The 26,447-nt window shown below is 37.5% G+C and overlaps 1 protein-coding gene across 4 annotated transcripts; it reads right to left on the bottom strand.

The window, feature by feature from the left end:
• Positions 1-50: 50 nt before the first annotated feature.
• On the bottom strand, positions 51-26,384 carry PBLD (phenazine biosynthesis like protein domain containing). 4 transcript variants are annotated; one of them, XR_014226611.1, is made up of 10 exons: positions 26,022-26,384; positions 23,656-23,755; positions 21,186-21,284; positions 20,540-20,649; positions 20,366-20,395; positions 19,743-19,831; positions 18,465-18,637; positions 17,538-17,600; positions 1,872-1,980; positions 51-103 (listed from the first exon to the last, which is right to left on the bottom strand). XR_014226611.1 is itself a non-coding variant. In XM_082286171.1 (9 exons), the coding sequence occupies exons 1-9, from the start codon at positions 26,103-26,105 to the stop codon at positions 12,589-12,591; spliced, it is 861 nt and encodes a 286-aa protein (XP_082142297.1). In that variant the 5' UTR covers positions 26,106-26,384; the 3' UTR covers positions 11,949-12,588. The 4 variants fall into 4 exon arrangements, 3 of the variants coding, with proteins under 3 accessions (XP_082142297.1, XP_082142299.1, XP_082142298.1); XM_082286171.1 differs by lacking the exons at positions 51-103; positions 1,872-1,980 and adding an exon at positions 11,949-12,701; XM_082286173.1 differs by lacking the exons at positions 51-103; positions 1,872-1,980 and adding an exon at positions 11,949-12,701 and having other exon boundaries at positions 26,343-26,370.
• Between the last annotated feature and the right edge of the window lie 63 nt (positions 26,385-26,447).

Genomic DNA, 26,447 nt, shown 5'->3' with positions numbered 1-26,447 from the left:
TGTATCAAAACAAGAATCTTACCTCTCCCTTCTAGCCAGAACTCTTTCATCTCAGGTAGATCCTTTCTAAAAGCCTCAAGACTCCTCACCACTGTAGTTTACCCTGCACAAAGCAGAAAGACTGGCATGCTGTATGCTGCCTAATTAAGAGCAGGTGGGTAACTATGAAAATATGTCCATCCTTAAGGGCCCAATTTCTTGTAACATTTGACTCAGCTCACAAGACAGGCTAGAATTCCATGGTGTGCAGAATCACTTCCTTTCCTGCCTTGTTCATTTGCATTGTTTTCCCTGTCACAGCTATAGGACTATCCAATACCAACAATTCACAAGAGAATGCTGTATCCTGAAGGGACACTTAGACAGTAACTAATACTGGAAGTGGAACAACAATCTACAGCTGCAAGAGGAGTTTGCAGTCATTTCACCTGGGCCTTCCCACCCTGGTACTGGACACCCTTCCCTACAAAGTGCTTAGAACATTTCACTTTCCTCTTCAGTCTCTCTGAGGTGAGCTCTTCCTTCTAGAAGCTCACGTAACTGCCCGAACTACACTTAAGGCTCTACCTACCATACTGCCCTCCAGTTACCACTTCTCAATTCACCCATTTCTCTTCTGTTCCACATTATCCTTCTCACCTCCCTCAGGTGAGGCTCAAAAAGCAGAGCTCTCCCCAGTGATCCTGCACAGAACACCCTTTCAACATAACTTTGTTTGAAAGCATGCTTTTGCAACAGGAGGTCAGAAACCTCTTAAAAAACCAAAAAGGAGAAAGGAGTCCTTTTACCACATTACTAGAGGAACATGTCTCAAACACTGAGCTGTTTCTCATTGACACTATACACTAAATTTGGTTACATTATGTACCTTTGTATACACACACGACAGATCATGAAAGAAGTTTCCACTTAGAATGATATTGCAACTCACTGCGCCACTAAAGCAGCAAAACAAGCTCATTTACAAAGCCAGTGAATTTTCCAAGTATCACCTACATCTCATGTGCTTAAAAATACAGTTATCTATCAAGGTCAACTCCACCTGCACATGCTCAGCAATTTGCAAAAGCTGTCCTGATGTTTTTCACATGGGGAGCTACAGACACAACACACCAGGGCACACGTGGTGACCTGGCACAATGTTCACTGGTCACTGCTCCACCAGAACTGTGCAAGGAAGCTTGGCTGCTACAGCACTACAGCTGTCGGAGGTTTGTTCCACAGCAGAACTGACTAGTCCGGGTAAAATACTGACTCTCTGTTTATCTTTCAGATGTGAATTAACCTGATCAGCACTATCTCCAGTAGCATTGGGCAATAAAAATTCAAAGAACAATTTAAAATACTTGTTAAGTATTACATAGGCATTCTGACACAGGCAAGAGCAGATACCATTTATTTAAGATGTAATTCAGTTTCTTTAAGTACCTTTTATTTTCCTATATACCCAGTTTCAGAGAGACAAGAATCTTCCAGAAAAGACCTTCCATTATTATATAGCTTGAGACTTATTAAAAGCACTATGCATGCTATGCACCATGGAACAGATGAGCGAAGGAATCTAGTTTATCCTCCTGATTCCAGACAGGAATTACTGGTTTTTGATCTCCGATAGATGTTTTCCTAACCTGTTCTATAAAGCCTCTGACAGGGTAATTAGCAGCACAAGTGACAATTTATTACCTTTTCAGATATCAGGTACCTCAGGATTAGAAAGATCAAGTAGATGGTTGGGACATACTTAATCAGCTGATTTAACCATGCTTCCTCACAGCAGAAGGAAATATAAACTCAGGACTCTTGGGTTCAGCTCCAGGTTCTAGAGAGAGCAATTTTCCAGCGGTTGTTTACCTTAGTCCTGAGGACCTTACCTTAGTCCTTCCCTCTCTTGTGGCCCCTCCCCTTTCTCGAACTTTTTCAGGTGTCTCTCATCCAGTTATCAACCTGCCCGTTCCTCACACCTGTGCATCACAGTCACCTCTGTAAAATACAAGGGAATCTTTGTGGTTACACGGATGTCAACTCCCATGTTTCACCCCTGTGCCCACTGCCCTCCAAATACAATTGGCTGGTCCATTTAGCCTCAAACCAGAGATGTTTGTTCCAAATGGATTCTGCAGAGATGGCAACAGCCAATGCCCAACAATTTTTGAACCTGAAAATGTTAACTAGGATGCATACAATTGTTTTTAAAAGTTTCTAAATGTAGCTAAATTTAATGAGACACATGACACTGAAGCACCACCAGTGCTACAAATGAAACAAAACCAAAAATCCCAAGCTTGCTGCAAAGAATGGATGAACCAAAACCTCTAAAAGGACATCAGCTGTGTTCTTCCTTAATCAATGGACATGGTCAGACAACCTCAAGTAGAGGATATGATTTGTTATTACATTTTACCTGCTGAAAGATCAACCTTTCGCTGGATCAGGTGGTGTTATGGCTTTCCTGTCTCTAGGAGCTCCTTCCTCCCAAACACCAGCAAGGGAGGCAACACAGCAGTCATAGATTGAGTCCGTTTCCCATGCCAACTTTGTGAAAAAATAGTCTTTCTTACCCTGTAGTAAGTAACTCTTAAATTACCTGTTTGCTATGACATCAGAAGCACAAGAAACACATTAACATTATTGCAATCACTGTTAAAAAAAACCCCTCAATTTCAGTTGCTCTACATTTAAAAAAATACCAAGACCATTCATGAGTTAGCCTTTAATTTTTTTTTTCTTTGGAATTGAGAAGAAAGCCTACAAAAAGCCCTAAGAATAGAAACTGAATGGGTAACTATGCTGAGAGATAGTCTGGAAATTCATCATGGAACAACAAAAAAGCACTTTCCCTAGAAGGCTCTCCCTAGCCAGCAGTTTAAGATCATCAAATACCAAGGTGTGAAAACACAACCCCTTTTTATTTTCTGATAAACCTTTTTCTCTTAATATCTGGCGGTTGTCTTCCTGAAACACAGGAGAACTAAATCTGTTCATACAGTACCTACAGACTTTAGTATTGGCAATGAACTGACTTTATCACAGCCTAGGGAAGAGACAGCTGTTACAGGAGTGGAGCTTTCTGTTTACCCTTGAGGGACAAAGGGAAGCAGACAAAGGGAGATATAAAAGGTGTGTCACGGTATCAAAGGAGAGGAGTGTAAGAATGTGCTCCCACTGAGCTTCCCAAATACTTCATCAGAAAAAAAATCTTATTTACAGTCAAACAAACAAAAACACTGGTTAGACATGCAGATTTTGGTCAAACAAGTAGTTTGATGTACTTCAAAAGTAGACAAAAAAATTGCAGCATGTTACCTATTATATGAAAACTTTTCTGCATAATTTGTAACTGCGAAATAAATGCACTCCCTGAGTAAAAGCACTGTTTCTCTCCCCAGACATGAACAGCTAATCCATCTCATTTCCAGTAAGGTTTTCTCTCTCATGTGCCAAATGTCCGCAGGACATGACCAATAACAGCCACTCTGAACATTCAGATTTTTATTCCTTCCACCAAAAACATTGATTTTCTCCATTCTTTCCTACAGTGAAAAGTCACTGTCTATTGTCTATTCTCTACCAAGAGGCATAAAGACCTGGGACTGAAGCTGGTATCTTCCCTGCACCTGTAGCCACAAGAACAAGGAGATGTGAAAGTGAGTGCTGCAGTCCACTTATGGGACACTACAGCTTGTGTAAAGTTTCTGTACCGTAAAGACTTTGCAACCTGCATACTGCTTCACTCAAAGTACAGAAATAATTAATGTGCAGAACAATACAAGCTAGTTTAAGGATGAAAGTGAGTGTTGAAATTGTTGAAAAGAGAAATACTTCTTGATGAGTAGACAAAAAACAAAAGCCATAGGGAATGGTCCCTATTTTGAGAAGCAGAAAAGTACATAAGGAAGAAGCTCTGTGTGGGATAAAACATGGTGTCTAATGCCATGAGCCTCTAAAGACCTGAGTATATTTGATATTCCGCCCTAAGTAAACCCACTGAATTGAATGGCAGTCTGCTTACAGTATTAGACACCAGCACCTGGAATTTTAGGAAAAAGAGAAAAGCAATGAAAGGCAATGGGGAAAAACAAGGGTCACAAGGTGAGATATAAGCAGAGAGGCAGGCAGCAACAGAAAGTGATAATAATAAAACATGGGAAGGTTTCAAGTGGACTGAGCTGCAACAGTTTACAGTGGCAGGAACACTTGGTCCATAAGATTAGGAACTGTCTTTTGTTTTATTTCTTCTCGTGCCCTCTGACTCATTGTTGCAATGTGAAGAAGAGAATGTAATGCACCTTGGAAATGAATTAGTTATACAGCTGATTCCTAGCCAATTAGGAAGAAGACTCTCAAAACTCCTCATCTCCCAAAAACATAATTAATGTTGTTTACCCAAAACAAAATTGTGTATAGATGGTGCCAGTTTATCAACTGTAATAAGAATACATGAAGGAACAATGATGAGAGTGATGCCATAGGATGCTGTAAGCTTTTTATAAAATCATTTTTCACTTCAGAAGGAGTTATTTTCTTGTGTAAACAGGCATAAAATTACTACCCAGTGCCCTGCTTCTCATTGATTTCTACTTGGCACAGTTTGCCAGATGCTGTTTGGTCTAAGTGTTGCCTTGACCTCCACTGGTGACGCTGGCCCCTTTTCGCTTTGTGGTGCGGTATTTTCCCAGCAGGGAGGTCCCACCCCTCTAATAGTTCGGTTTCAACTTTTGCTAAAGGCTTGGAGGTTACCCATATGTTGTAGAGGAAGGGCCAGCCTGGCTGGAATTAACTCAGGAGTGGCGTCCAGCTTTGTGGCTGGAGCTGGCCCAGAGGAGATTATAAATGCCCCAAAACTAATTAAATATTTTGTCTCCTGCTGGTAAACAAAAGCGAATGAGGGCAAAAATACGAAATGCCTGATTTAACTAGGATCTGTAAGTAGCTTGACAACAGCAACCCTGAAGTCAGTGATGCATGAATTAAAAGCCCCTAATGGGTCAAAGCTGTTACACAAATGAGACTTTGGTCGATTATCCTTCACTTTATATATTTGCAAAACTGTTACATAAATGTACTTCCTATCAGTTTTCAGAGTGTTTCACAAGAGCATTTCTGGGGTAAGAGCCATGAAGCCCAGATATTTATTTGGAAGCATTCTTAACTTTCACTTTTGCACTAAAGAAATACAGGAAGTAAATATAACCACCAAGAAAATAAAGGTACAAATAAGAAGTGACGGTACTTTCAGTAACATTTTCAAGGATATGAACTGTCAAGTGTTGCTTCACAATTATGAAAGAGAAAAATTCTCTCAGTTAATAACATATCTAGTAAAATTTTTTCAATTCAATTTTCTCAGCTAAGTGCCTTCTTCTAGGCACTTCTATTAAAATATATATATAAAACATATAGAATATATATATAATCAGTTAAATTATTTAAATGCAGAATAATATATATTTAATCACCTAAATTATTTAAATAATGGATCAAATGCTGTTGATATATACAATTCAGATTTAATGTATTCAGTTGTGTAAATCAAAAATCCACTCTCATGGCATTTTAAATATTGTATGTCCATAAGGGCATACTATGTTTTAAAATACACTACTGCAGACTCAGTTTCTTTTCTTTTAGAAATACGTAAGAATTACCACATAAATATCCCATGACAATGTTTTAGAAGGTTAAGTGAAGAAAAGTCTTACAAAAATCCCATTACGAAAGAAAATGTGAATTCTGATTTGATGTTCTGTATACTAATTTCCCATACATGCTTAACTTCATGTGTTTCTGTAATCCTACTGCAGCTAATGGGACTAATCCAGTATCCAAAGGTAAAAATAGCAGTAAGGTTTGATTGTCCAGGACCCCAGTACATAATGCTGTGAACTAGAAAGTGACTTGTTAACGAAAGCAGAGCATTCACCTCATCTGCGAGGGCGTGTGTTCAATCTCTGTATTTTCCATAAGTCCAATTTTACTTGCTTTTTAAAAAAAACCCTTTACAATAAGGTTATCTTTATTTGCTGAAATTTGAAACTTACTGAAAAATGGCAAGGATCAAGTATATGAGTAAAAGAAAAGTAAACCTTAAAACCAATTGGTAGATATATTTACATATATATATACACACACATATAAAATATACAAAATATATATAGATCTCACTTCATTTTTATTGTACTTTACCATTAGATTTTTACTTTACAATTTAACTGTTATGCAAATTAAGTAATCCTCAATCAGTTCAAGTAGAAGTTTATACTAAGGGCTGATGTTGCAATTACTGCTTTCCAAATTAAGGAGGAACTCTTGTAGCTCTCTTGGTCTGTGCCCTGCCCAGACAGCTGAGAGCCCATGCACACACTCATATTCCACATCTGCTCTTTTGTCTGGATGAACAGCAGGACGCCACAGAGGTTTCCCCATCAAAAGAAAGGCAATTCTAAAAGATTAAGATGTTCTAGTTAGGCACATGGTAACATTTGATGTTTCGGATTTTCAGCTCTCCCAAGTGTCACATTTGCGAGCTCTCACAAATTGGATGTGATGGGTGTATTCTAAAAGCTACCAGGAAAGGCAGTTGTGAATAAAGAAACACTTAATGTCATGCCTGCTAATAGATAGTACTGGGCTTAGAATGCACAAAGGACAATGTTTCCCATCAGGTACAACAGAACAAAGTGATAAGCCATGGCTAGAACAGCAAAAATCTCACTTCACCCCATGTATAAAGCAAAAGGACTGAACATTTGAAATCAAAAAGCTTGTTGTTTGTTTTTTACTCCCATGAAGCTAATTGCTTCTTTTAATTCCTAATTATTTCAGGATTTCAAGAGTCTTGAATGTCAGCATTCTATAGGATTTCACTGTAGTTTTCTTTTGAATTACACGAACTTGAGGATGGGAAAGTTTTCCCAGACAATTATTATCACAGTGGAAATTTCAAATTAGAAGTTGTAATAATTTTTTACAGAAGTATTTTCAGCCACTTCCCTTATACAAGTTTCCTTGTTTCCATACAAAATAAATTACACAATCATCCTCATTTAATTGCATACATCATCGTTTATGTCATCAACTACTCATGGACTTCAACTCCAGCAAAAAATGCAGGAAGGCAGCTCTATTTCTGTTGCAGCTGGCCTTATTCACATATAATTGAGAAGCAAAAAGATACATACTACTTTTTTCCCTTCTAATTTATAAAAAATGTCTGAGCACAGTAATAATTATATTTGTGTAATTCAGACTCAGTGAAAAATGTCTCAAATAAAGCTGCTATCAGTTTGAAGAATTAGGGATGCTTTTAAAGTGAAACACTAGGAAAACTTTTGAGGAATATGGGTGACAAAACAGGAACATGTGTGCCATGTAGACAGGGAACACAAGCTTGTCTCCACTTTTTTCAGCAAGGCTGTTTTCCAGAAATGGTGTTAATGTTTTCTCTCCCAAAGCAATAAGGTCTCAATACATTGCACAAGGCCTTTGCATAGGTCCAGTTGGAAGAAGCATGCAAGAAAATTTCTCCTAGTAAGAAAAGACTGGCATAATCAGTCTCAGGTCTCACCAAAAGAATAACATCTGAAAACAACTGAGGAGGGGAAACAAACACCCAGAACTTACGATATCTCCTACTTTTCCTTGGCTGGCAGGAAAGGCTAACAGAAGCGATAAATTCATATAGTACTGTTCTAAGGATCAAGATCCCACTTTCTTTTTGTCCATCTCAAAATACAAGGGCACAGCACAACTTAATCCACACTCCCCTTCAGCAGGAAATGTAGCAAAGATTACACCTCCTAAAGTATAATTCCCTTTGGAGCGCTTCCTGGAACTGACTGTATTATTCTTCAGTCGGTGCTAGTGCTTGATAAGACAACCGAAACCTTTGTTAAGAACTTCCAAAATTCAATAGAAATACCAATTAACTGGTATTCTGTCTGGAACTAATTTAATTCAAAGGTGTCGTCTAGTACCTTGGGATATGGTGTGTTCTGCTTTGGAGAGAATCAATCAGTGAGAGATTGATGAAGGGGTGGTGAGGTCAGGTTTGCAAATACAGAACCATCTGCAGAGTCTCCTGGGTTGGTACCTGCAGCATAGTAATTTACAGGAGCAGGTGTTTCCTTTTAATCTACATTTTTTTTCTGCTGAAATTGTAACTCTATTGAAAAAGTGCCTGCAGTTTTTTATTAAGAGGGTACTTTGTTCATTTTTGCTATTAGCTAACTACTGAAAGGTTTCCAGAAGTTTTAATGCCCATCATCCTTAAAAATACAGTTAAGAGGCTGTGATGTTAAACATGGAAGTCAATTAGACATCTTCAGAAAGCTGCTACACATAAACATAATAAAGCCCAAAAGTCTGTTTTTAAAACAGAATTATATTGTTCAGGAATGAGCCACTTCTTCCCAAATATGGGTGACTGAAATTATCATAGTTGTTAAGATTACAATTTCTTTCTGTTTACAGCCATAAATAATTATGGAGAAAGGAAGCTTTCTGAAACAGAAAAAAAATTTCAAGACCTCCAGATGGAATTTCCCACCTGAGTTGAGCTTGGTAGGATGGGCACTCTGGTCAATCCCCTTTGGTTTGGATCCAAAGCATGGCAAAAGGTCAGTAGAGAATATATTTGAATTCAAACTCAGGTTCCTGGGTTTGTTGCACCTCACACCCTGCTCCAGCTCTACTATGATCTACATTATCTCTTCTCTGGCCTAACATCTTTCAACCCGACTCCCACATCATCCAAACTGTCTTTGCACCATTGACATCAACTGGTGGCAAACAGGGACATTCTGCCCTTCAGGGTTTGAACAGTGCTCACATTCTGCAGTTTCTACACAGGCATTACACCTCTTGCTTGGCACAAACCTCCTTCATTTCCTTAAAACTTCTGCCTCTTCACAATTCTAGAGAATTGTTCTGGAGAATTTTCCTTGGATTTGCCTGGTGTATCTTATCTACTCTGCAACTCTTAACAGGACAAAAATGACATACAGAAAAGTAGTTTCTTGGTTTGCATGTATCACCAAAAAAAGTCACAGAACACTGCAAAGTGAGTAAAACTTGGGTTTATATGAATCGCAGCATTAAAACCCAAGGAACATCCTTCTTTGCCAATCAGTGAGGCAAAACCCAAGTAAAAGTGCACCTCTCACTAAAGAAACCAATCGAGTTAGAAATGTTTATTTTTAAATATTCTGTTTTAGACATTAAATCTAAATGTCTTAGTCTAAAACAAACTTCCTAGGAAAAAAAACTATATACACTATTGACTATCTGTCATATACCAGATTTTGTTCTTTCACTTTCCTGTTCTTTGGAAATTTTTATTTATGGTTGACAGTAAATGTCAGGAAATAAAAGGACAATGACTCAGCAATTGATAAAAATCCCTTGTTCTGTGTTTTGTTTAAGTCTCTTAATTAATTTCAAGACAGATTTACTCCTCTGGGGGAAAAAAATAGATGTGAAAATCAAATGTGCTTAATTGGCAGATTTTTTCAGTTTTTAATTGAACTAAATTAATTTTTACCTGACCAAGCATCGCTCTTTATTTTAATTTAGGGGATTTTTTTACTTCTGGGAAGGTTCCCTCTGTTCCTGGTGTGCTTCCCTGTCATTCTGATGAATACTGAGACGAAGAAATCTTTCCTTTCCCACAAATAACTGCCTCATCTGTTGTTAATTTCCCATCCCATCCCTTATGGAACACATGGCTCCTTTCTATGACCTCTTGCTGTGTGCACATTCATGAAGTCTTTAATTTCCTCCTGCAAAATTTTCCAAATTTAATAACAACTTTAAATGTATGTTTTCTGTCTATTCTCATCTAAATAATACAAAAGAAATGCAAAGCCTTTTCATGAATCCTTTAAGCAAATCTGGTAAACGGCTTATTGAATAAAAAAATGGCTTCCCATTTTCTTTACAACCCTTTTAGCTCGACATTCATTTCCACAGCAATAAACTTGTATGTTTTCTGTTGCTCACTAATGTTTCTTGTTTTGCCTCCCTCCTCATGGCTATGTGCTTTCCTCCTGGCCCCTACATGAGCAGTGCCTCTGCAGAGACACACTTTGCCAAAGAAGCAAAATAAGCAAATGTGCATTTAAATGTTCATGTCTGGGCTGTTGAATGTAGCCGTGGATTTACTCCAGCCTTACAGTGGCCTGAAACTTCTGTTGGACAGTCTCACAATAAATAACACTCAAGTGCACAGGAATTTTTGGAATTGTATTTCCCTTCACGTAATTTGCTCTTGGTTCAACACATCTCTATGCCACCAGTCCTAATTAAGAGAGCAGCACAAAACAGTTCTGCAAATCCTCTGCACCAGAAACACTAAACAAATCCTTTACAAAAGATGTGAAACGAGGCCACACAAATTCTAAATAATCTTTAAGTTTGCACAACCTATTTTTCGTACTGGGAAAAACAGAATTTGTCACAACAACTAATTTTCTTTACTGTTAACTGAAAATGTGCAATATATTAAAATAAATCTTAGTGAATAATCAGGATCACCAGGTCAGCTACACAACATTTCATGAGAATAAAGTTGCTTCTCAGAAAATAAGTGCTCTTTTTCTTGCCACTCTCAGCAGCCTTACTTGTTTTGCATATGGTTGCATGTTTAATTAGCAATCTTTCTGTAAGTGTCTGCAATTAGACAATGATGATTAATAAAATAACTCCTTTAAAGCTCCATTTAGGCAGCAGAACTGCACAATCAGGTATAATTAATTCATCATTAATAAATCATGGTTGATTAACTAATATGTTGATTACAAACACATTACTGCATAGCCTCCCACCTGAGCTCTGGTGATTTTTCTACCCTGAAAAGAAACAAAGTAGTAGTAAACTATTAAAAAAAAAAAAGCTTTAAGCAGCAAAGATATTTGTTTGGTCAGGAAATTTATGTAACAAGCCTTTTTAAAATGTATGGACCTTGTTCATTATTAGTCCTCTTGAGTAAAAGAAATAATTGTACTGTCTATTTGTTAAATGTGGATGGGTGAACAATAACTGGTTCTTTAGTTCATTTATATTCCTAAGGAAGGCTTTTTTTCCACAAGCATCTCCGATTATGGGCCAGATTCAGTCTTTGCCTAAGGCAACAAGAAGAATTAAATGCAGCACCACAAGGCTGCAGCACTGCTGCTCCAGAAGATCCAGGTCCCCTGCCAGAAAGGGAACAATCCGAGCTGTGGCTAGAGGAGGCCAAGGCTAAAGCTGCCGTAGCAGCCGGGCTGCTGAGCTGCCTCCACAGCTGTGATTTGCACCTGATAATACATCCACATTTATAAATCATATTTCAACTCCACAAACTTCAGCAAGACTGAATACAGGAGAAGAACGTGCATTTCCATTTGGACTGCTTTTGCTTGCCACCTAGCCCCTGAGCTGAGTAGTGCATTTAAATCACTTTTTTGGTATGTTCTTTGTAGCTGCTGGAGATAGAAAGTTCTGTTTAAGTTAATTCTAAGATTCTCACACTCTTACTACTTGTCCAGCTACTTGGACTTAAGTAAGATGTAAGTAACAAGTTCTGATAAAATTCAAAGTAAATGGAAGAAAGGGAACTTGGCACAGCTAAGTTCCTCATGATTTATAAAGGGATGACATCCAACTGTTCCCATAGTATGAGACTGTCTTTTGAATTCAAAACACTTCACCCAAAATATTGCAAAGAACTAAAGCAAAGCTTAGGAGAGAAGTGACTTGAAAGGGAAAACAGTTTTAGCTAGAGTAACTGAAAGCTCCATATTCCTAATTAATCCAGTGAAAGACAACATCATGGTAACAAAATCTAAAGCAGCATACTTCATGAAGATTATACAAGAAACGTTTAGTTTAGGAGAAAATTTTCAGGTTTGGAAAAGTAATCGACATTGCTGTAACCAATAAAGTTTCCTTTCAGATCTTAATCAGCTTTTATGTGCATCACAACGTCAATCTGTTAAATCTTTCTTCTAAACCTTTAATTAAAAGTATCGACTAAGCATTAGTGCTATGATCAAAGGCAATACCATTCAACTTTGAAAAATACTGTTCATAAAAGAGAACCACAAGGTACGTTTCTAAACCATTTATATTTTTTCATATTTTAATTCAAATAAGTTGATGAACATGGCTATCATTTCAATATATAGCAGAGAAAATACCACTTTTTTAAAAAATTAATTCAGATGTCATGAAAAATTATCAACATGGGAAATGTTTGATTATTTTATCAAACAGGTGTTTACAGTTTAATCCAGGAAGCAGTAAGGGCTTTTAACATGGAATTTGGAAATCAAGAGAAGAATGATTTAAAAGCAGAAAAATGAGATAGCTGCACTCAAACATTTTCATAGGTCAGTGTACATAGGAAGTGGCAAGATGGAAGTGAAGAATACCAAGGACCTTGAAGATCAGAAGTGAGTACTTTCAAGTAATTTTAAAAATGGACAATGAGTAATCTAAGACTTTTGAGAACAGTAGTGATTCACTGCCTAGAGCTGAGACAAAACCATCATAATCAGAGTATCATGGAGATTAGTGATTAGTGAGAGGAGAGGGAGATTGGTGTCAATTCCTTCAGAAAATCAGGTTTCCTTTTAATACAACAGCAGTTTGCCCTGCAATGTCAACTCTTCCGTCATTGCGCACGGAAATCTTCAACTCTCCTCCACGGCGGGAACATTGAAAAGCTAAACAGAAACAAGAGCCCAAAGTTAAAAAAGTCGTGTGCATCACAAATTATTTAAAAATCCATGAAAACTCAGGGAAAGGAGGCTTCTGGCTCCAGAAAGCAAGCAGCACCAGGGACACCCTGGATGAATTGCCTTTATGGATGAAGGTCAGCTCAGGGTATATTTCCAGCTTGAACTTGCCTACTGAGTCTGACAAAACTGCTACTTAATACAAGCAGTGAAGTGTAGTTTGCTTTGTTGTAGCAAATTAAGTTTCTTCTGTGTATCTAAGAAGTCTTGAATTCACCCTTCACGGGATACAGTTTGTGGAGGGAAGAAGGAAGAACACCAAGTGTTATCTGCATGCAAATAAATACCAGTTTACTAGCACTGAACACCCAAAGTTGATGCTACACTCAAAGAACGTGCCTGGCTAAAGGGTGAATAAGCTCACAAAGGCAGTGGGAAAAGTCTACAAAGAAACACAGATCCTGCTTCATCTGTCACAAACTGATGCCAAATTCTTACAGAGGCAGCAGCAGATAATGATTTATAGAATCCTGAAGATATAATTTAATACAACTGGATAAACTTGAAGTAGAAACAACCTTCTGCTTGTAATTAATTAGAGAACTAAGCTTTTGCCTGAACTGTTGAGTCCTACACAGGTGGGATGATAATGTTCACTTAGCATGTGGAGTCTCTAACTTGTTTCAGCAGCCTCATTTTAGTTGCACGGCTTGACCAGAAAATGGTCTGGTTCAGATGGCATTTAGAAAAGGTTTGAGTTTCGAGCAGTGTTGCTTTTGTGAAAGGCTCTAAATGGATGAAGAGGCAATAATGCTCACTCTCCTTACTCAATGAACTTCCAACTGCTCCAGAAACTGTGCAAAGCTAAAGGGCACATTTTTCCTCTCAAACCCACAATTTATAAATTGGGTAGAGGTTGCATTCAGATCCCAACAGAGCACAAGCTCTCTGATGGCATATATTCGGTATGCTTTAAAACTATTTCTCAGCCACTGCTACTAAGACAACTCTCCTTTGATCAGGAGATTAGATCCTCAGACAAAGCAAGCACTCTAAAAGAGTGGAAACAGGAGCTATTTAGAGATTGAGATTGATACTTTCTGTTCTCTTCCATTTATAGAACCATGGGTTGTTTTTAACTTGTCAGAACACCATCTATGAATGGAGTAATGCTTTAACTGAATATTTTAGACTGTTGAAGATCCAGGCCTGCTAAAATTGATCAAGTATTATTTCCAGGTGTGAAGACACACCTAAGCTATTCCACTCCAACCTGCTAGCAGATTTAAATAAAAGAGATTAATTATTCCAGCTCTTCAAAGGTTGGTTTGGTTTTTTCTTCTTTAAATGTTCAAACAGAACTGGCTCTTTCATGTCAGGATTACTGAGATTGTTTTGATATCGGTCCATTTTATCTTATTTTTAAAGAAAATAAGAAAAGTTTAAAGAAACTTCCAAAGCAGAAGAAAAGCAAAAAATAACCCACAAAAGAAATTTTTAGCCAAGCTTATATAAAAATATTACTATATTTCTTCCTTCTCTCACACAAAAGCACTGATATTTCACACTATGTCTAAGCATAAACAGGGCTGCATGGAACATTTCAATAACTAGAGGATTTCATTCAAAAGCAATGCCTCTGGAGGCATTTGGGCATCTCTGATGTGCACTCACCTTTTAGATCACAAACTTGTTGCAAGCCTATTCCATGTCTGTATTTGCTAGGAATACCTCATACTATACGCAGATTTTATACATATTTTCTACGAAAACAAATATGTACAATTGTAGAAACAACATCTAACAGCTGAACTTAGAGCCCTGGACTCCTCTCTGATTAACCTGACACAGAGGAAAGTTTAGAAGCAGCCACAAGGCCTGTGAGATTGAGTATGCTGATATCACAGTGTCACACACCCCTGCATTCACACATCAGCTGGTGGCCGTGTACTAACATTATCCTGCTGTGTTGGAGCTCCTTACCAGCCTAGATGTAGCTCAACAACCACTGCTTACAGAATTTAAGGACTAATGGAATTTCTTCATAATGTCATCAATGACATCGACTTAGGAAGAAGTGACACTCTTGTAACAATATTCATTTTTTTAAAAAAGTAGTATTTTTTTTTTAGTTCCTAAACCCTATAGAGGAATGCTGAAAGAAGCACTTGTTCCTTACGTAGGTGAAATTAAGATCTCCAAAACGTTTTTTTATTCTAAGAAAGAAGGTGGATAAATCTGGTGATTGATAGAGGGAAACACCTCTCCTTTGAAGAAATATTACACTTGTGCACAAATCTGATGTTGTCAATCTATATGTTGAGATTACTCGGAAAAGATGAAAGCCACAATTAAAACTCTTGACTTCATAAGAATTCAAATTAGCAAAAACTTAAATACAGGTAGATTTATTGTACCTTAACGAAGCAACAGCTTCTGTCTTTTTATGTGTTTTGTTGTCATTGGTAATGGTGGTGGTAATTTTTGTTTAGTTTCTGCCCCCCCAAAAAACAACTCTTAAATGCTATAAACCTGTTCTATACTGGAAGAAATCAAAAAAGTTAAAAGCAGTAACAAGACAAAAATTTCCCCACAAATTAATACACTTGTGTGAAGTAAACAGGTATAGCAAGATTCCCCTAGCTTAACCTGAGATTAAAAACTGTCCTCGATAAACCCTTTCTCATCACAATAATTTGAGAAGTCCTCCCTAATTTGTTTGGTTATATGGAATTCTTTATGCACATTTATAAATGTTACCTTAGAAATATGAAAACAATGTGAAGGGCTGGTACACAGTTGTTATACCCTGCATCCATTAGCAACTGTGAAAGTCTATACATCTCATATGAGAGATTATAATTTTCATACATTGCAGAGACTCCTCAAATGAAAGAAAGGCAAGGACTTATACAAAGCCCTGATTTAACCAGCAGCTTAAACTCAAGGACACGTACCCAGCTTCAAGAAAGATCATAAAGTATTTCACCATGTAAAAGTACTGGAAAATCCTCTTTGTAGTTAGTGGGCGTGGTTGTTTTTTGACAAGTCAGTCTAAAAAAAAGTAGGAAGAGAACCCAAACACAGGAAATTAAGTCTGATGCTTCAGTGGAGCTGCAGCTGACCTCTTCCTAAAGGTCTCAATAGCCAGAGAGATCTGACAATAGATTTAATGTTCCTCATTTTTATATTATTTTGTATGTAATCTGTTTGGGAACTAACAGTTCCTTCACTTTATGGAAGAAATTCTTCCTTTACTCTTGCAATAAAAAGTATCGGATATTACAGAAGCTACCCCAGAGGTTTCTAAAAAGTCCAAAGATGCTCTTATTTATTAATATTTGGTGATATGGAATGTCCGTGAATGCCAGCTATCTTTTCCAAATAATCTCATTAGTAATAGAATTTGCCAAGTACTACCTGATACCCCTCAGATAGACACATGTAAGGAAAAGTTATTTCTCATAAACATATATCAAATTAACCTGTCCTATTTAAAACAGTTTTGTATGATTTCTACCATAGAAGAAGTTTGAGGACATATATGCATGGAATATGAATTTTAAAAAAAACAACACAAACCTATCTTATGGACAGATAGGACTTTTTTTGTGCTAGACACATTAAAGAAACTGATTACAGCATTAATTGCCTTGGCTGCTTGAGCTAGTTTCTCTAAAGTGGTAACAGGACAGTACACACAAAATACATGAAAATGCAAAACAGGTATAAAGTGCCAATTTTAAGTGCAGACAGAATTCCAGTCTGAGTACTTAAAGAAGTAGTGTCTATAGATGGCATGGAGAGTTTAAATTCCACACTAACATCCAAAATGTCGAAATCTTCTGAGAAACAGCCAGTCCGTAAGGACACATAACCAAAGGCACTTTTCATCTTCAGAAAATACGTTGAGATTTCCCCCCCACACACCTCCCAAGATTATTTAAGCTATCACAGATTATTGTGTGGTGTAAATGCAAATGCAAGATCTTTGGGACAGAATGTTAAACCTTTCCTTCAGACCATGATGGAAAAGGTCTTGTTCATGATGGATCCTTTACAGACCTTCCATCCTCAAGAAAATCCATTTTGAGATTCATTTGACCAAATACAGGAAGGCTTATATTCAGGGTAGCTGTTTGTTCAGAAAAGTGTTTACTTTTATGGACAAAGAACGTTATTAGATCAAGTATCCAACCTCTGTTCTAAATGTGACCAAAGGCTTGTGTGCAGAATTGCCCTGGGTCCCCTCTTGGGGAACCAGGTAGGGGACGAGGGTATTTTGTATTGTTTCCCTTGTTCTTCTGTTCTCTGGCAAAGCACTAGAAACATGAGAAGCCAGGAGTCACCTAATACCTCTTCATCTAGCATTGTCATATATTAATGGTTTCTCTTGATTTTTTTCCACCAGGTTCTTAAGTTTCTTGCTTAATAACAAAGATGTGATCTAATAAGCATATCTCATTGATTGAATCAACACATAAAAACCATCAACTGAGGTTCACCACGCTTCAGTTATGATGAAAGGCCATGAGAACTAAAGTCCAAAAGCCAAGATCAAAAACTAACTGCAGAGAGTTATGATCCAGACATCAACACTTCAAACCCCCCAGGGCATGGTGTGTCATGGTGGTGGACAGGAAAGAAAGCAATTTCTCAAAGATTATCTCACACACAAAATATTACATAATATTCTATTCATCTTGAGGAAATGGATAGGGAGTTATTGCTACAGTTTGGATTGCAGTAGTAATACAACCTTTCCTTTACTAGTGAGTAGATTTACATAAATTGACAGCTTTGCAATAAAACAGTTTATCTTACCAAGCATTTCCTTCTTCCCCAGCTGCTCTGACCAGTAGCTGCTTAAAACAGCATGTGCAGATCCTTAAAAGAAATTGGAAAACAAAGTAGAGAATTAAATTATAATCACTACTTTACAGAGTAAGCATAGTCAAAATGTAAATATCATCAATCAAGGGCCACGTGTGTTTAGAGTATAAAAACCTAGGAGTTTGCACAGCAGACAGAACTTAAGGCTTTAGAATTTCAATTATTTATGGCAAAGCAGTATTACTTCCACATCATCTAGCTTCAATGGAAATCTTGCTTAGATAAGGCATCATCATTAGCCACAACTCTCAGCTGACTAATAATTAACCTGTAATGAAATGGTACCTAAGCAAAGAACACCATCCTTAGGCAATCATCACCACACCGAGTGCATCACACAACAGACAGCAACACATCTTGCTGCCCTAAGTGCACAGCTAGCTGAGTTCTCAAAGGCCTGAGAACAGAAACAGTAAGTGTCATGAAACTAGACAAGATCTCAGCTGAAATATGTAGGAAAAACCCCCAACAAACAAAAATCCAAACCACCACCACAAAACAAAACAAAACAAAACAAAAAAAAAAAAAACCACCAACAAAAGTGGATATAAATTTCCACTGCAATACTCATCCAATACTGACCTCGTCTTTCACTTTTCTCTAACTGGAATACTTGAGGGAAAAATATCTGAGAAAGACACAAGAATATGTGGCCTAATGACAGCAAGAAACTGATTTGATTTTTTCTGAATGAGTTGGCCTCAGTCATGAAAGATTTTGACGAGCAGTCCTTCTATCTATATAAACCAGTAATTTATAAGAGACTCCAGAGTACAAAAACAGATTAATGGATTTTAGTAAGAACCTTTGAACTGAACTGAAACAAAAGTATGAGTTGCTTATCATACAAACACATACCTGTAACAGGGTCTTCCAGAACTCCATACCAAGGTGCAAAATATCTGGAGTAAAAATCATGGCCTTTTCCACTAGAATTTCCCTTAACAGTGAGTATGAGTCCTTTCACTTTTCCGGTCTTTTCAGCTGACAAAAAGTGTTGTGCACTCACTTTCAATTCTTCCAACACAGACCTTGAATATAATTATTAAATTTTAATAGCCCATATTCTTCATTTTACATGAATGTAAGTATTGAAAAGAAAAATAAAGCTATAGAATCATCTTCTCTATAATTCAAAACCAGCCCTAAAATACTAGGGGAGACAAGATTCCTAGCATTGTCCTCCCAATGGTATTTGACAGAAAATTACCCTGAATCTAATACACTCTGAGTGAACTCTGGAAAAATGCTCAAGCCATGCATTTCCTATTTATTTCTGAAACAGAGCATCCTGAAATATTAGCCACCAAAAAAAAAAAAAAGAAAAATCACACTTTGTTTCAACATTTTAATCATTGAAAGAATTATCGCCTCACTACAGAATGTACCAAGTGCTCCACCTCCTTTCAGAGCAAGCAAATAACTAACATCATTCAGGTCTTCATGGCATTCTAAAGCAGTCTACAACTGTCTGATACTTCCGTACAAAATAGTCTGAAAGAATGAAAATAGTTAAGTACTCAGCTGAGAATATTTCTCCCCATTACCTCAGACTTTAACAATGAATTAGGCCAAACTTCAAGTTCACAATTATAGTAATTCGGCCTGATTAAAGAAGTTGTGTTTCAGCAGTAAATACCTAAATCATACTTGAATTAACAATGAAATTCAGCTGAGATTAACAAATGCTTTGGACTAATTTGAATTGAAATTTCCTCTCTAAAGCTACTTATGGGGCTCTTAAGCATGTGTAAGCAGATTACAGTCCAATGGAAGTAAGAATCCCTGGCATTCTGTCAATGTGCCCTGAACTGAAGCAGGACTCCTAACTTCCTGCTAGGTTACTGGATCATTTTTGGACTCAGATGGATGGGAAAAATACACCATCATTTAAATTGTTTCCTACATCTCCTTCTCTTGAAGACAGATTTCAGAATGATCTTACTCAGCTTGCAGCTTCAATAAGTTCATATTAAAAAATAAAATAACCACTTTACACAGAAATTTAAAACAGAGGGTTTTAATCTCCACCTGATTTAAAACTAGATAGAAGAGCCTAATGTGTAAGGAATAGAGATTAAACAAGCCAACTCAATTTCTGCACTCTTGATTGAGAAAACTGAAAAAGCAAGACACCTTTCGTAAGTATCACTGAGGCGGACTAAGAGTTTCTTTGTGTCAGGAGAGTAACGGAGATCTTGAACAATCATGTCACCAACGGCTGCCTGGTGGAAAATGTAAAGAAGACAGAGAAAAAAACCATCATCACTTGAATATAAAATATTATTTCCTTAGCATTTCTGTGAAGCACATTCCCTGCTAGAAGAGGGCTTATGCAAAGTCTTCCATGCAACCCTCAAGTTCCTGCAAGCAAGACAAGCAAATGCACCAAGTGCATTAATGGATATGGCTCAGTTACAAGCTCCATATATGTCTATTTGGAAACAAAATCCAGGATCTAGAGGAGTGCAAGAACACAGACTGCCCCCTAATGCACACAAAAGGCTGAAAATGCCATTGAAATAAATATTGACACTTCGGTCAATGGTAATGGGAGACACAGGTTCAGCTGCAGCATTTTGGAGAATTACATTCCCTGACCTACTGAGTCATTACTCAGAGCTTTGAAGTTTGGTGTTTCAAATTCAGGAGTACATCAGGCAGTGCCTTGTCACCATTTTTTAGCCATTTTAATATATAAAAATAAGCAAAGCTATTATGAATGTTTTTCTAAGACAACTGATAGATTCTTTTTTTACCTTTATTAATTCTTCTACTTCCTTAAGTTCCTGAAGAAAAAAAAAAAAACGCACTGTAAAAAATGGGATATATATGTATCTATCTATGCAACTATAGACAGACACATATACCTACATACACATACAAACACATACTTTCCTTGAAAACCTATCATGAATAAAATTTTGACTGACCTGGGGGTAGGCTGCGTAAAGCGGCAAGTCCAGGACAATATGATCTTTCACTTGTCTGGCCTTTAATTCCCCACTCAGTGTCACAAATGTGAGAACTGAATTTGTATTTTCTGGAGAGAAGACATTGCAACATTATCAAACATAAGAATTTTAATCTAAATTATTATAGCCCTAGGAGTAGCTCAGTACACTCAGAAAAAGTTAGTTATGCAGCTCAAATATATCTAGAGTAAGTCTGTATTCTGGGCAAAATTCCCAACTAACTCAATAAATCTGCTGAGGCTAATAAACACAGCAATGGTCACGGAATCCTTCCTGCACATGCCTAGAATGAATGAGAATGTCCTTTTAACAGAAAGAGCAATATTCCCTATTCATCAAATCCTACTCTACCTCTCCCAGGTGACATTTGCATATTTGGCACTTTTCTTAAACAAGAGTAATAGTAGGGCATTGAAATCAGAAGGTAGGCATCAGACTACAGCCTTGTAACGACAGAGCAGTTGTAAAAGGCAATACCCAGGGTATCTCCATTTGTGTTCCATAAATGTTCTGAATGCTCAATTGCCTTTTTGTAGAAAACGGAGATGTTAATTAGAAGTAAATGTTCCAAAAAGTTACAGTAATGCATAGTCTGTAAACATACTTTGTACGTGAAATAACACAGCAGCTGATGCAAGAGTTGCATGACCACAAAGAGGAACTTCATTGGCTGGGGTGAACCATCTGAGCCCAAAGCAGGAACCTTGAAAAAATAGAGTCTATTTAGTGCTGTGAAGTGGAAGAAGTCTATTTCTTCGTTTTGTCTCAACATAGATAGAGTGATGATGTTTCAGTTAATCAAAATGCATGTTACAATCAGTTTTGGTCCTAAACACACTTTTAGGTACCCATTTTGCACTGATTTTGCAGAATAGCTATCCCTTTTGAATCAGGTCAACAACCTTTGCATGCTGCAGAGATTTTTCTTTTTCCTAAATAGGTCTTATTTAGAAGATAAAGCCTCTATGCCCTTGTGTATTATGAAATCCTGAAAAGGCATAGTCATGATCTCTATACACCTGGAGGCTGGGTTACCATTTAGAGGTTATAAATGCTCTTGTTGGTATAATGGAACCTGTATTGGAGCTAGCTCAGTTATGAATTATTTTGCTTAAACCACTACTCAAGTCTGATAGAAGTCTCTAATGTCTACTCACCCTTCATTTCACAAGAAATCATATTTCTATTTGCTGTTTAAAAAATTTGGAACACACATGAACAATACTTGATTTCCTGTAACTTTTGCACATGCATTTCAAGTGAATAATTACCACACAAATGCAACTAAAAGTGGAAAAGAAACAATTTTTTTTTAATCTTTTTTTAATCTCTTTTTTTTAAATCCAGTCTTGTAACTGCCACTGCAGAAAATTAATGCATTAAAGTCAGTCCCCTCTAATGAAAACAAATAGGAACCCAATAAAACCTTGTGGTGGAAACTAACAGCCACAGCAGTGAAGTGCTGTGAGTGAGGGAGGGCCCAGCCCCCAGCTGTGAGCCTGCTCCGCTTGTTAATGCACTGCTCCAAGTGGAAGCTGCAGCTGGGAGCAGGAGCACATGAAGGATCCATGCCCATGCCTGAGTGGAGACAGACAGCTCTGTGACCCAGAACACCTGCCTGGATGCTCAGACATACAGCTGGACTCAGACTGAGAGGACATTGAGTAATCTCATAAATTCACGTGTCCCTAAAATAACGGAGTTGATTGGTTTGTTTTTTTCTTTAATTAATATTAAATTAAACATACTGATCACAAATGCCTGCAAAAACATACACTGTGTCCAGGAGCCCTCACGACACCAATTAATGTTCCAGAAGCAGATGATAAATGGCATTCTGATGTTCCTGGTTCACTCCCACCACCCCTCAACACAGCCAGTCTCAGGTGTAGCTGAGTGACTAAATTTTTTTGAAAGAACTTGTGCACCTCTTGGGCAGCTGTGTGGGTCTGAGGCCACAAGCTAGTCCATTAGATCAAAACCACTTTAATGATAAAGAAGTTGGCATTTTGTATGCTGTCAGATAAGGATGACTTGAAAATAAGTGTGTTAAACATACTGGCAAAGCGCTAACATGAAAAATGGAAAGTATTATCCCTTCTTGCTCCAAGCGATTAGTCTAACCCTAAAACAAATTCCAATTTATTAACAACAGCAGCAAGCAATTATAGTTACTACTATCCTTAATATTTTTAATTACAGTGACTGTACCGCTCCCTGAACAATCTATCAAACAACAAAGATGATAAACATAACTCCTTGATCTGCAGTCTAGGTCCAGACTAGTGGAGTCCCAGCCCCTTGGCTCATTCCACCACACAACTGCCAAGTGAGCAGATTCAGCAAACTGATTCAGCTGAAAATGAATCCACAGAGTGAGTCTGAACAAATTCTGAATCTGTCTGATGTTTTCTGTCTTGCCCAGAGTCTCTCCAGTTCCTCTCCCAACATATCCACATGCCCTACCAACAAACACCAAAACTCCCTCCATTTAAACCAATCAAAGGAGCAGCCTAAAGTGTAAGATTTGGACCACTTCAGAAATCCCAGCTTTGTTGGAAATCTGCATTTTCCAGTATTGGCTGCACAGACATCTTATGAGACTTCAAGACAAACTCAAATAACATTATAGATACCCCAGCAATGATTCTCTGAACAGCCAAGCCAGATTCTACTCACTTTGCAGTCCTGTGCATATGGAATGAGCATGCTCCATCTCTATTCTTCTGATTGTATAAGGAATTATTTCAGGTTATTATTAGTAATAAGGGAAATACTAATTGAAAGATGTCTGCACAGCATTTTTAGGAGACTGTCTATAGACAACTTGCTTATTTAATAAAAGGCACTAAAACAAATGGTCTGAATTATGAATGTTTATATTGTAAAATAAATTTGAGCACAAATACTTTCAAGAATCCACCTGCAATAGCCTTATTATAATCTTAAGATACATCGCAACTTCAAGACTTCGGTTTGCTGTCTTAAAAATTAGCACCATTCCTTATAAATGTACCCACACTGTCCTCCTATTCCTTTGTTAGATACTTTGGAGAGTAAACAGAACCACTAACTTTTGGTAAAGTCATCTTCAGGTTTCAGTTTTCTGATGAAAGCTGTTTCTGAAAGGTTCATTTCTGTTGCAATTTTTTGGTGCAAATCTTCATCCAAGTCCTAGGGATTTAATAACAAATCCAATCAAGAGCAGGCTAAAAAATGCAGTCATTTAATTTTCTATTATAATAAAACATAGATTCAGTTTTAATTCAAAATACTTTCTGAGAGTAAAAAAAACTTTCAGCATAAAAATGGGATAATAATTGTGGTACACAGCAATTTCTAATATCTGCCCTATTAGTTTACAAATTCTTAGACTATGTAAAAAACAAAATCACCTAAAAACTAAACTCAGTCTTTCCAGGAACACAAATCTCTTTTGGTTGTTGTTAAAGTCACACAGAGAAGTTGTTATTACATAACCTAAAAAGAACTACAACTTTCTTTTTACAACTCTGAAAAATCCTTGCCAGCAAGAGGCCTGTAGTGCTGGCAAAGGCCAAGCCGGCTGCTCAGCCCTTACTGCTGTGCCCACGACACGACTCTTCAAAAAACAGGAACAATATGCTCCCTCCGTAGGAGCTGAGAACAGATAAACTAGAAAAAAAATTTAAAAACTGCTGAAGCTCACTAAGTGCCTGTGATTTAAGCCAGTGAACACTGATCCCAAGACACCCAAGCCCCAGGGATTGTGTAACATTCTCCTTGGCCCATGTTCCACTGCTCTTTCCCCACAGTTATGCTGACTGGCCAGGTTTGAGAATCTGATCTTTAAAATACTGAAACTCAAGTGAAACAAAGTACTAAAGGGACCCGGTCTCTCTCTAAGAGATAAAAATTTTCCCTTTTAACTTTATTTACTTCCCTTAATAACTAATCCTTTTCAGTCAATAATCCCATACTACAGATACAAACCAGTAACTGATCAGTACACTACAGCTGCACTTGCAGACTGAATTCTATGCGGTTAAACAACATTCTAACATTTTACAGTACAGTTACATTCCCTTTATCCCAGTAAGAGTTCTGTCAGTTACTGTAAAGGTCCTAAACCAGAACAAAGACCAGTAAAAATGTTGTTAAAAATAACTCTTTTTAATAACACGAAACTTTATTGAAACACTGCCATCCTGTGGCACCTCTGAAACACAGAAAGGGCTGGTTTTGCCATTCTTGCATTTCTCCCGATTTTTTCTGTAAAGCACCTGCTGAGACTCTGGAGGGAGCAGAGAACAGTTGTTTTGCACGGCTGCATCACACTTTCTTGAAGCTTAGAATAAAACGCTGAATTAGGATCTCAGCTTTAGCTGTGACACTAAAGCCTCTACTTCCAGGAATTGTAGAAAAAACTTTTAAATGTCTGCATTCCAAAGTCATCATGCAAGTAAGTAGGCCTCAAGATATCTTAACGGAATAAAGTAAAATTAATATAAAAAATGCAATTAGAAACTCATAATTTTAAAGCAGAGATCATTTTGAGAGTATGTAGATTTTATGGGGCCAAAAATACCACCAAAGAGAGACATTCCCAGTCACACCTTTAGCTGACCTGGTAAGTAGGCAATGAGATTTAGACAGACTTAGGAACATCTAGAAAGGATTCATATTATCATTACAAGCCATTGCCATTGGCTACTTTACATATATTTTCATATTTACAATTCTTATCAGGAGTTACAATACAAACAATACAAGGCTTTTATAAATTTCTAATCCATCTTAATAATTATTTTTGGTAGAAATCAGAACCAGTTAGTATCAACTGTTCACAACACCCAGATGAGGAGGATAACTACTGTCAACTGCAAGAAAACTACCACACAACACTGAAGCAATATAAACTGGTTGTTTAAATTTGGCTAAAGCTGAACCCAACACACTAATGGTAAAAGACTCATACCCAGGTCAGTATCTGTTTTTTCTTTCCAGAGAAAGAGGAAAAATGAAAGAAAAAAAAGGGAGAAAACCCACACCAAAACCAAACCTCACAGTTTAATCCTTCTGTTTTACAGCATTACTTTTCAGATTTCACTCTGAATCCTTCTTAATTCTTCAGAATCTTTATTTTGAATCATTCTTGAAGAAATTAAGCCACTTTTTTACTTACTTCAAAAGAAATCCAGCCTATTCCTTAATAAAATATTTTTAAAAGCCCATAAAAAATTCAAATGTTGTCTTGTATGATATCGTTTTTATGAAAAAAAAGAAGAGCACCCCTATGCTAATTTCTCTGGATTCTGGAGCCACAGCAAACAAGTCTTGAAAGCAGAATTCCCGAGTAAAGAAAGCAAAGACTAATGCAATGCTGAGCACTCAGTCCAAGTACAGAATAGCAAATGTCATTGCAGTACCTCAGAAAACAGTTGAGGCTTTTTAAACTTACATTTTCAAGCAGACAAACTGCCGCAGGATTTCCAGAAAATGGCCGGTTTGTAAATGCATCAACCGTAAAAATTGGGATTTGCATTGTCCTGTGCACCTGTCTAGCCGCAGGCTATGTTCTGCAAGGTACTCTCTAACCTGCTTTACCCCAATGAACAGCAGAACTCCAAGTTAATGTTTCCCCGAGGGCAGGAGGAGTCAGCGGCCCATCCCGTCACTTCCTAGTGCCGACACGGATTGAGACTCCTTCCTAGGCCCCCGGCGCTCTGCACTGATTTTTTTTTTTTTTTTTAATTAAAACAAACATTTTAGCCGCCCTCACCACTAGCCACCGAACTTTTCAACGCGCCCCTTCACCACAGCGCCCGGCCCAGTCTGCCCCGCACTGAAGGAGGCGGGGTCCCGCCCGGCTCGGCACGTTTGCTGA

Source organism: Coloeus monedula (genome assembly GCF_965178545.1).
Source record: "Coloeus monedula genome assembly, chromosome: 8".
Lineage (NCBI taxonomy): Eukaryota > Metazoa > Chordata > Aves > Passeriformes > Corvidae > Coloeus > Coloeus monedula.
This window is presented reverse-complemented; position numbering and strand designations above follow the sequence as displayed.